The 12,402-nt window shown below is 38.6% G+C and overlaps 1 protein-coding gene across 2 annotated transcripts in view; it reads left to right on the top strand.

Annotated features, from left to right (window-relative positions):
• The window catches only part of LOC129725153 (putative fatty acyl-CoA reductase CG5065), a 40,265-nt gene that overhangs the window by 22,589 nt on the left and 5,274 nt on the right, over positions 1-12,402 (top strand). For both annotated transcript variants that reach the window (XR_008728026.1, XM_055680641.1), the window contains exons 2-3: positions 3,752-3,870; positions 3,929-4,019. Coding sequence is in view for 1 of the 2 variants with exons in the window: in XM_055680641.1 (XP_055536616.1) it covers positions 3,752-3,870; positions 3,929-4,019 (210 nt within the window). In the remaining variant the exon portion in view is untranslated. The remainder of the gene's footprint in view (positions 1-3,751; positions 3,871-3,928; positions 4,020-12,402) is intronic.

Genomic DNA, 12,402 nt, shown 5'->3' with positions numbered 1-12,402 from the left:
ACGAGTTGATACTGAAATAGGTAAAATGCTTACCGTTACAAAATAGTCACGGGTACACTAGCACCACGTAGTGAGAAATTTCCAAAGCAGACAGATTTTCATTTGAAAGTACTCAATAACTTGACCAACTTTGCTGACGACATGGTTGTTTTATATCCTAAGATCCTCGACATACAGTTCATTTAACATGCACAAACTGGACATGTACCACTTTTGCTCTCAACGAAATGGTGATTATGTTAATTACCAAAAATTGTGTTGGCTATAACTTCGGTTTAGGTTATCAGATTTCGGTTTTTCTTGGATATTCTAGTACATTATTGCGTTCTGCATCAATTTATGCAAAAAACCCAAAAAGTGTAAAAATGGCACATGTACCACTTTTGCTCTCAACGGCTCTTATACACACGATTGTCGAGGGATTGATACATGTTGTCGTTTACTGTGTGAGAACAAAAGGGGGCGAGGAATTTGCGCAGTGCGCAGTGTGTGCAGTGGCTCCAAATTTACCGCAAAATATGTTTGTACTCTAAATCTGATTACTATATCTATTTGATTTATGAGGTAATTTCTTTGTGTAGGAATATGCAAGTAGCAATAAGAGTTTTTACAATTCAATTAACATCAAAAGATGGTTTCACATGTCATAAACTCTAATCAAAAAAGGATACGGCACGTTTTGCAACAAAAACAATTCCCTTTTGTTCTAGCAACAAAAATACCAGTAAAATGCCGTGCAGACGGTTGATGAACTAAACCTGTTGGATGTGTTAGATAAATTGAAATTTTATTCATCCGGTATCCTCCATTAATCGAGAGAGTGTTCAAAATGCATGAGGTATTTGCTTTCGCAAGTACGACGAAACTAATTTGAGGGTGAACAAATGTATATTTCTCCGTTCTTGAGTTAAATCGTGATTTACGAAGTTCAACTTATTTTTATTGTTTAGATTGTAAGAAAAAGGTGAATTGTGGTAAATTATGCCACCAAAAAGACCTGGATCTTAATGAAACCACTACCATTCGATTCCCTGAAACTTGTCACTTATGATAAGTTCACTTTTGAACAGTAAGCTGAGTTGAGTTTGTTGTTATACACGGTTCAGTACGAAAATCACATATATGAGGTAAAATGGGAAGAAATATACCATTTCTAGGGCCGGAAACCATATGGAACCATCTCTATTGAGTCTTCCGCCAATGTATTCGTGGATTTTGTTCATTTTTGCACAAAAAAATCAGCGCCAATTTTAACTACGACAGAGTAAACCCAAAAACACGCAAATAGAGGGTTAAAAGGGGCGAAATAGACCCTTTTCCGTGCCCTGCACAGGATGAAACCATCACCAATCGATATATTGACCAATTTTACATAAGAAATGCTATATTTAAGGTTGCCAGCTGAGCGGCATTGATTTAGTGGAAATTTGGGTCCGTTTTTTCCCAGTGTGCAATGGCTGGTCATTATTGAGTCAGTCAAGTTCGACTGATTCTTCCTGCACAAGAGTAAACTCAGTTAATCGAAAATTATTGAACTTTTTATAATTCATTCGTTCTATAATAATTGTTTAATGGTGGGCTACAAACATTGGTTTTTCGGACTTTCACCTTTGCCTCGCCATGAAATCCAAAAGTTAGATAGTTTCGTTCGACTAACTAATCTTCTTTTCAAATCATCAATTGACCATGGTCAACCGTTTCTTAATGTTTTTAGTTGATAACCTAGCCTCAAGTGCTGCTCTCCCTTTAGGACCTTGATGAAGAAGACGATTTTGCAGTGTTTATTTTTAGTGCTGATATACTTAACTATTGTTTCGCTTTTGAAATCATTCCGGTAGTTAATCATAGTTCAATCGATTTAAAATACATAAAAAATATATAATGTTTTTCTTCCTGTCAGATACCATTTTGTTTCCGTTGCTCTACTCGGAAGGTTTTTGCCGGTGCCATTGAGGAAATCACATATCTTACATGCAATGATCCGTTAGAATTTTTCTTCCGTCCGGGAGCTCAGTATATCTTACAGAATCCGAGCTAGCGTCGGTCAAGTGGCGAATCAGTGACTGGGAATAAAAGTGATCCATTACTGTGTGGCTATCAAATATAGTTGCATAAGCATCTTCATCATTCTGCAGCACAAAATAAAATTGAAAATGTTAAACAAAGATTTTTGTAAACTTATTAATTTCACGGCATACTTTGCGGCGATTTTTTATAGACAATGGGGAAATGTTAGGAAAACAATTCATCTGTTGGCAAGAACAGCCGTTCTTGGTTATCAGTTCGCGTATTGAAGCCATCCTTGTGACGGTGATAAAATATTGCTTACTCGCTGTAGGAGCATCCGGAAGTTACTGTAATTTAAACTTTACAGGAGGTATGTTTGCTTATTCTTTTACTTGTTGAGTTGTAGAGGATAACTCTGTTTAGAAGATTTTGAATGTTCTTATTTTCATCCGGAAAAAATGTTCAAGGGTTCACGAATTATTTCACTTGCTTCTTTTGTCCCTGTATATATTTTATTATAAACAATTCTTAATTGCGTTCACATTGTCTATATTATTTCAATGTTGTCCTTAATGTTGTTATATTTTTTATATCTATCGTTCCAATTAGGTATATCTTTGTACTGTTTGTGCTGCTCTGTTAACTCCATGTAGTCATCTCTTCGATTTTTTTTGAATCTTCAAAAACAAGTACCATCCACAACCAGGCTTGTAAACGGTCACCATTTTCATTTGATCTCGCTTCCTTAGCGTGCGTCACAGTCGGCTTTCGCTCGAAAATGTAAAACAACCAAACCATCGCCGCTCAGCTCACAGAAGGAAAAGGATAGTCAAACGACACTCGCGTGTCGAAGAGATGCACACTGTCAATCATTTAGCGATGTTATTTCGGCCTATTTCTGTCTACTTCGTTCATTTATGTTGAGAAATATTATTAAAAGATCGATGATATAAATAATTTCCAGAATACACGCACTCAACATGCGTAATTCTCATTTCTAGAAAAAATGTCAAAATACGTTTGAGGAAAATAACGTCGTGATGGCGATACTCATTTGACATGTTTGTTTAAGAATGTATTTAGACAGCGAGCCTTGGTAGCGTCAGAGGAAGAAGAAGACGATTATCGCAGTGAAAAGTGGTTCTACCGTGACCATTTCGAAGCCTGTCCACAACGCAAATCTTCTATTGTGTTTGTTGTTTTTAGACTGAGCTCGTGAATCTGCCTGATTTCAGTGATTTACAATTCGAACTCATCGTAAAGCGTGTGAAACCCTACAGCTAAGGTCTCACTTCACGGCCACAGGCATCAGTCAAAAAAGGCTGTTTAATTGTTTAAAATGCATCAAGTCATTAATTTAACCTGTAAACGAGTTCCACCGCAATTAAACTGTCAACTAAAATCAATTCATGATCTATGTGTTGGTTCATCCTATTCACATCAAAGGTTTATAGCTTAACGTTGACCTTAACTGATGAAGTGGCATCTTTGGGCAATAACATTTTCACGATTTTATCATTGAAAACATAGTGACATTAAAGCTGAAGGTCAAATGCTATTGTTTAAATTGAATTTCAGTTCAGTCTGTCCCTAGGTGAGCATAACAATACATAATGCATTTGTATCGGCCGCACAGTTTATTGTTTGAATTTTTGTTGTGATAAAAGTGATATATATTTAGTTTTCAAAACATCGTATAATTTGATGAGTTGATTCAACAGTTGCTTAACAACCTTCGTTTCAGATGGATAACGACAACAACAACGGAAGCGATCGCATCGGGCCCTTGTTCCGTGATCGGCACGTACTAATCACCGGTGGAACTGGATTTATGGGAAAGGCTCTTATCGAAAAATTACTAAGGTAATGCTCACTTGCTATTATTTATAAACCATTTGTGCAATAATTGTCTACCTTTCAGATGTACAGAAGTGGCCAAAATTTACTTGCTAGTCAGACCAAAGAAGGGAAAATTACCCAAGCAGCGGTTAGAAGAAATGTTTGCCAATCCGGTGAGTAAAAATCTTTTTGCAAATCAATTTTTTCGTACTTATCCTTAATCACGAAAAACGGGAATTTTTGATAATTTTTAATTATGCAATGCAAGAATAAAGGCCATTAAACTCAAAAGTATCTACTGACTACAGTAAAAGTATGGTAAACATGTTTTATTTCTACATAACAATATCTTAAACACTAACGAGAAAAGGCAATTTCATACTAACAGCCATGTGAGTTGGCGAAGTCCTGAACCGCTAAACCAAGCTTAAGAAAACTTGTCCGACGAAAGATGAACAAGGTCGAATGCTCTCTTCGACAGCACGCCTATAACGAAATCGATTGACTAGCATGGTGTTAATAGAAATCGAGACGTCTAGACAGACCAGATCAGTAAACATCGACGAACAATTGAGTGACCTTGAATTGCGTAAGACGCGAATCCACGCATGAAGCCATCTCACGCTCTTAAGACCCGAGCACAATGGATACGTTTGCGTTGCGTTGACGTTAATTTAACAGAAAATGTATGGACTATCTGTCAAATTGTCGCAAACGTAGCCGTAACGTAACAATTGTGTTTTGACCTTCACGCTCCTCACGTCAAGCTTGATTCGATCTAGCGTCATGAGAGATGAATTTTCTTGCCGGTTGGTTATTTGTACTCTAGACCATTTACGGCTCTCGATAAGGTTGATTTGCTTTATTGTGAGGAAGCGCGGTCCCGTCACTCTTGCTAAAAACCATAGCGTACAGTTGATTCAAAAGTTAATAATAGTTGGCGTGATTGTAAAATCTTTGCTCATAGTTGGTCGGGTTGGTAAATTTGTTTGAACTTGTGCTCAGCATAATTTGCAAAGGCATGTTGAGAAAAAATTAGAAACTATTAGGCGACATCCATTATCCATCCATTTGAACAAATTTTTCTAACCACCCCCCCCCCCCCCATCCCTAGCTCCGATTGCTATAATCGGATAAGTTTCAGTAGCCTTAGAAATGTCAAATGAAGCTTCTTTCATATCCATGTCATTTTTATGCATCAACTCAGGGTTAGACCCATTTGGGGAATCAGGACTTTCTGATGATTTCTTGAATCAACCAGCTACGAAAGAATCTTCCTTATTGTCTTTGTCTGATTAGTTTCAGTTTGATTATTAATAAAAAATTGTAAATAAAAAGAGGGTGGACTGAACAATTTTTCCAGTCGATTTTTCATTTTTAAATATTTTTTATGTGACGTCACACAACGTTATACCCCTATGACACAAATCGTCACGATTTTCTTAACTCCCTCTCCCCCCTATGTACGTTACGTACTCTATGGACGCCGCCTTATATCGTTCCTCAAATTGAATTTTTTAAATTTTTGAAGCGAAATAACAAAGCAGAAAATATAATTTACATGTAATTATGTAATTTTAGACCAAATAAACAAAAAAATAAATCTTTAGGATGACCAATTGCTTTAAGGTGAAACGGTGTTGAAGCCACAAATAGCCGACTTCGAGTCACCACTTCGAACTTTCGAAGGCACGGAAATAGTTAATGCGTTACCTGTGAAAACGCTATTTTATGTTTGCTGCGGTAAAGCAAGCATAAAATAGCGTTTTCACAGGGAACACGTTAACTATTTCCGAATCTTGTGCCTATGAAAATTCGAAGTGGTTACTCGAAGGCGGCCATTTGTGGCTTCAATACCGTTTCACCTTAATTAACGTTATCACCAAATTCACAAAATTTCACTGAATTCTGAGAAGGTAAATCGACGTTCATTTAAATGATTAAATGGTGAATTGAATTATGAAAATTGGTACCTACTTGATCAATAAAACTCGAAGTTTGCCTAAAAAATGAAATTGGCTCTATGCTGTTGTCTTTACTGTGCGTAGATCACTGTCGGTTTAGCCAGAATAACATTCGTCAGCCGTCATTTTGGTGCAAAGTTGAGACTATACTGTCATCCCAGTATTATGGGGCAGTTAAGCATAACTGTAAATTTAAATTCACGATAAAAAATCGACAAAAAATGATTTAAGTTTTATGTTGAAATATATTTCCATTCTTATGCAACTTAACCAATCAAAAATTCGCAAAATGGTATGCTCTTCCGATTTACACTATAATGGGCCACTTTTTAGAATGTTATCAAAGTTTTTATGTCAGGTATGGCATCACCCGCGGGGAATGGGTTAAGAGCCAGACGAACATTTTTTTGTTTCAAAGGCAGAGACATTATTTTAAGGAGTAATTCCGACAGTGAGGTTAACATCGAGAGGAAGGTTAAAATATCATAAAGACATTGAATCAATTTCTATTGTAAATTATTGTAATAATTCGTTCAGGTTTTTTAAAAGTTTGGGCTTTTCTCATGCTTTGAATGCTTATATTTTTTGACAATAGGGCCCTATAACGCCGTCGGAAAGAGCACAGCAGTCCAAGCTGAAAGGCAAGAGTCTTTTCGTGTTGGAAACTAGCGGCTGCCTTAGAGCATAAGCGTAATTGATAACTGTAAAAATGCAGGATGAACGTTTAGCAAGCAAAGGCGCCAAAAAGAAGCTTAAATTTCCAAACTGGGTACATTGACTTTGAAGTAAGATCATTAGATTCTACACTACTTAAAATGCCGATACATACTGGGAAAACCGAATTTCGTGATCAGCATTATGGGCCAATATTTATTTATTTATTTACTGGTCTTCGATAAAATCGTACAGACAGTTCTTAATATTAACTTATTCTAGATTTAAAAGCGGTCCTGGTTATACCAAAGTCATAAAATTCAGACACAACATTAAATGCACGACAACATAGTTCAATTGGATCGCTCTGGCCAAATAAAGTGCGATGCATAGGTAGTCTCAAAAAATCCGATCGTCTAGTAATTCTAGATGGTACATTGAAATAAACTCGTTCTAGTAGCTCTGTGCTGTCAATATTGTCTCCCAGAAGATCGAAAATAAATAAACGTTGCAGCAAACTTCTCCTATTCGCCAGAGTGGGCAGCTGTATGAGGGCACATCGGTGTTCATAGGGCGGTAGACGCATTGGATCCTCCCAAGGCAACATTCTCAGTGCGTACCGTACAAACTGGCGCTGGATTCGTTCGATCCTGTTGATCTGAACAGCGATATAAGGTGACTAAACAAGTACTCCGTACTCGAGTATACTGCGGATTAGCGCACAGTAGAGGGACTTCAGACAATAAATATCATCAAACTGCTGCGTGTTCCTTTTGATGAAACCTAATACAGCATATGCTTTAGCGGTAGTAACTGCAACATGCTGAGCGAAACACAGTTTGTAGTCCAGGAGAATACCCAAGTCTTTCACGGTGCTTACTCGAGTAATACTGACTATTTCCATCTTATAATCGAACAGAGTAGTTTGCCTATTTCTGCAGAATGAGATGACGTTACACTTCTGCACATTCACCTCCATTCCGTTCATTGTACACCAATTCAGCAGCGAATCTATGTCGGATTGTAAGCACAACAGTCAACTCTCGATGATATTACACGATAAAACTTTAGATCATCCGCGAACATGTACTTCGGAGATTTTATAGTTGAACACAGATCGTTTGCAAAAAGAATGAATAGCAGTGGGCCCAAGTGGCTTTCTTGGGGCAAACCTGATCGAATTTCAAATGGAAGTGAATTAGTACCATGCACACGTACAAAAGCATTGCGATCGGTTAGATACGACAGTATCCACTGTGTCAGCCATGAAGGAAATCCCATTTTTTGCAGCTTGGTAACCATCAGAAGGTGCGGCACTCTATCGAAAGCTTTAGCAAAATCAACGTAAAGTGCGTCAACTTGCTGGCGCTTTTCGAGCGCTCTCGTCAAAGCAGAAACATAGGCAATCATGTTGGTAACTGTCGAGCGTTTTTTAACAAATCCGTGCTGGTATTCCGAAATCATATGATGTACCTTCGGGTAAAGCGAGTACTTTATTAAGCAACGTATTAAAATAATAGTAATACGAAATGCAGAGCGGATGTTTCATTTTTTGATAAATACACACCAATTATTTATAGTTCCATTAATTCATTTCGTTCATTCCATTTAATTTTTCCAATAAAACAATTTATTTCACAAATTCTAGCCTTATTTTGATTGACAATTATTGAAAAACTTAAGAGCTTAGCTCTATAAAGCAGGCGTTTCGCACAAAAGGCACATGAAGATATGCTGTTCACGACCATTAAACTTCAGTTTGACTATTAAAAGTTATTGAAAAGCGTTAAAAAGCAATACAGACTGGCATATAATACTGGGTGACCCAAAATATTGGGATGACTGTATTTTCTGGAGTAGTCCTGTAGACTGTTTTCATAATTTATCATAGTTTTCCTCTCTTAAGTCTAATTTTTGAGATATTGCGAAAGAATTGTTTTTGCGAATAGGTAAATATCAAATATTTGCAAACATCATTATCATTATTGCTTATATTTTCTATGTTTGCTGCAGAACCCTATCAAATGATGAATAATAGTTTTGGGCATACTTTACACGAGCAAATAAAAGTTCGTAAACGTCAATATTACACGAATTTTGTCTTCAATTTGGCCGTTACAAATTTAATTTGTAACTTTATTATGGGGACGGGACACGAGGCATATGGACGCTAGGCATACGGATTTTGGGCATAGTATGCTAGGCATACAGACGCGAGGCATAATGGATGTGAGGCATAATGGATACGAGGCATACTGTCACAAGGCATAACGGACGGGAGGCCGAATGGACGCGAAGCTGAATGGACGCAAGGCCGAATGACCGCGAGGCCGAATACGATGTTGTATGATCGCGTGAGATCCAATTATCGTGACTATGTGTTCTGGATTTGTAATATCCATATGGCATCAGAATGTCTATTGAAAAATGAGTTGCATGTTTGATGATTGACAAAAAGGGGTTTTCAATAAATTGTACACGCAAAAGTTGGACTGTGCGTAAGTACATCAATATTACGTCTTTCTAGAGCATTTTGAACTGTTTCGGAACCAGTTCAACGAATGTGTGATGTTCATAACGCATTTGATGCTCTAGCGAATGTTCGATGTATTAGACAGTTCAAAATCGAAACACTTTTGCAGTATTAACCGATGCTAGTATTGTCATGAGGATTCGTACTGGTATTGGTAATATTTTCCAGAATGCTGCTGTCGTTAAAGCAGTGCAAGCAGTAATAAATACTGATGATTTTGGTACTGACTAGCTTAACGCAAATATGAACTGATCGATTCACTATTATCGAATCAATAATAATTAAAAAGACATTGGATGTGTTTAAAACATTTTGCATTTAACGACGACTCTGGTTTTATTCATATGCATTCGGTTCCACGTTACTGGCACCAGTGTCAGTACAACAAGGCTCGCTATTGGCTGTTTCGGTTGCTGACGGTGATTAGGGATGCACGATCCTTTGATACGCAACGACTCGCGAAAGTAACCAGCGGGTTTGTGAGCGCCCCAACCTGATCGTTTGCCCAAAACCGAAGTCTATCGAAACTCCACGATTTTGTGTATATTATACATAATCTCATTTCGATCTCTGTCAATGTATTCATTACGCAACTGTTGCGTTATCCTTATGACACATATTTTGTGCATATCCAGAGCATTTAATGTGCGTTTTGAGAGCACACATCGGATGATATAAGCTTGAACTTTTGCGTGTATATTAAACTCAGATATTTTTGACGCTACGTATGTAGTTCAAATGTAAATATATTGGCATAATATTTTTTGAATCATTCGGTGCAGACGCATAATCGAGGGTAAGGAACCGAGGTGGCACTCAGCCGTGATTTCCACAGTCCGAGCCGGTCGATCTATTGGTTTGCTAGCTCTACTCAAACAGAGTTTCTTTCCTTAAGTTAAGTTCGAGCGAGCAGTAGCGAGTAAGGACAGCATTCGCTCGAACAGCGAGTCGGCCGAAGGTCGCGAGTGGATTGTTTTCCAATTGACACTCTGAAGCAACACACATGTTATTGAAAGAGGGCTGTGATGATGATGACGATAGTACCGTATTCCGCCTCACTTCTCCTCGGCCTTGTGTCCATACGGCTTCGCGTCCATTCGGCCTCGCGTCCATATGCCTCGTGTCCGTATGTCTGCCGTTTATTATGCCTAGCGTACTATGCCTCGCGTCCGTATGCCTCGCGTCTGTATGCTTAACGGGGTGTCATCATTTATTATAAATCATGTAATAGTTGTACAGAGTTTCTGCAAAGCAGTCAACTACAGAACAACTGAGTTGTACATAAGCGTCACGATACTCTACCAGTACTGTAATTAGGAACACCTTCCTGAAAGCCTTGGTAATTTTAGCAAAAAAGCAGAGACGAAAGTTCCATCAGGACATAAAAGTAGGTAAACTACAGGGTGACAGAAAAGTCCGGTCTCACAAGAAAATCTCAATATTTCAAAGAATAAGGAGAAAATCTGAATCTGGCTTTCTTAGCTTTATTCAGTAACTCATAAAGATACTTCACAGACGATATCACGGAATTACACCACCTTTCTCTGATCGAACCAGCTTCAGACGTCTCGGAAAGTCGTCGCAAGCGGTGCGCACGTGCTTCATCGGCATCTCGTCCCAGATTTTCGTGATAACTCGCTTGAATTGCTCCAAATTTGTTATTTTATAGTCGTTCAGCTTCGACATCATGTATCCCCACACGAAATAATGCAGTGGATTCAGATCCGGAGACGACGGAGGCCATTCATTCTTCGGAATGAAATCGGTCAAGTTTTCCTCACACCACGCCTGAACAACCTTTGCGGTGTGGGATGGGGCGCCATCTTGCTGGAAGCAGTAGTAACCGTCTTCAAACAATAGTTCAGCTTGAAGCAGAACATTTTTGTTCAAAACTGTGTCCAGGTAGTACGCTGCGTTGATTTTGACCCCTTTATCGATAAAAATAAGAGGCAGTTTACCTCTCTTGCAAATGGCTCCCCAACCCATCACTGACGTCTTATTTTGGAACCGGGAAACGTTCAGCTTGTCCGCAGGAGCTTGCTGGAGGCTCAAACTCCAAACTCGATCATTTTGGCGATTGACTGTTTGCTCCAAAACGAACAGCTTCTCGTCCGAAAAAATAATCTCGTCATCTGCGCGCCAACCGAGCACTCCCGCGACCGTTGGTACCTCTGTCCTTTGTAGCTTTGGTAACCCCATGAACCACCTGTTTTTTGTACGGTGTAAGTTTTAAATCCTTGCGCAGAAGCAGGCGGATTAATTCTCGGTTCATTTGAAGGTTCCTGGCCAGCTTCCGTGCAGATTGGGCGGGATTCCGACGAATCCGGTCTCGTATAATCTTTTTCAGCCTTGGAGTTCTCACAGACCTTGGTCGTCCAGATCGTGCCTTATCCTCGGTGCCTCCGGTCTCTAGGTACCGATTTATGGTCCGGTACACGAATTTTCGGTTGATTCCAAGCAGGTAGGTGTTTGAATATGTGTCTAGGTTCGTACCCTTTCACATATTCAGTGATTACAGCTGCTCTTAACTCTGCCAAGGCTCACAACTCAATATAAACAAACTGCACAGAAACGAAACTCTGCCACTTTGGGCAGCAAAGTTAATCCTTTCATTTGACATATAGATGGCACCAGAGAGATGCAACGTGTAGGCTACAGGCGACCCCAAAAAAGTGTGACCGGACTTTTTTGTCACCGTGTAGATACCAATGAAGATGCTATATGGATGGGCGAAAAATAAATCACGCATCACTACGTGGAAAAATAGGGAGATTTCTCTCACGGGCAATTCGAGTGTTTGCAGTGAAAATTATTTTGATACTAGCTAACCCAACAAACTTCATTCCGCCCATTTTTTTTCTTTATTAAAATAATTTTGAACATTTTAAATTGATTGAGTCCTTGCGACTTGTTTATAGTCTGCAAATACATGACGAATCGAATATTGGATACAATTAACGTCAAAAGAGAAATCGTTTCAAATGATTGGTTTTATCGGAATTGAGTAGTACTCGGTCATTTTTGATTGTTTTTCAGAAACCGGAAGTCGCTATCTTAGCATTCGAAATGGTATCTGAGGTCGACTTTTGGCTTCTGTACATCATCACGATTACGGAAATATTCATATTTGGTGGTATTTGGTCACTGTAGACTGTTTCCCAGAATCCGGATGTCGTCATCTTGGACTTCAAAATGGCATGTGAAGTTGATTTCTGGCTTCTGAGCGTCATTATGGTTCCGGAAATATTTATATTGGAAAGTATTTGATTATTTCGGAGGTTTACCAGACATCGGAAGTCGCCATTGTATAATTCAAAATGGTGTTTAAGGTCGACTTGTGGCTTCAGTGCATCATTACGATTTCGGAAATTCTTATGTTGGGTGGTTTTGATCACTTTCGGTTAT

Source organism: Wyeomyia smithii, chromosome 2 (assembly GCF_029784165.1).
Source record: "Wyeomyia smithii strain HCP4-BCI-WySm-NY-G18 chromosome 2, ASM2978416v1, whole genome shotgun sequence".
Lineage (NCBI taxonomy): Eukaryota > Metazoa > Arthropoda > Insecta > Diptera > Culicidae > Wyeomyia > Wyeomyia smithii.
This window is presented reverse-complemented; position numbering and strand designations above follow the sequence as displayed.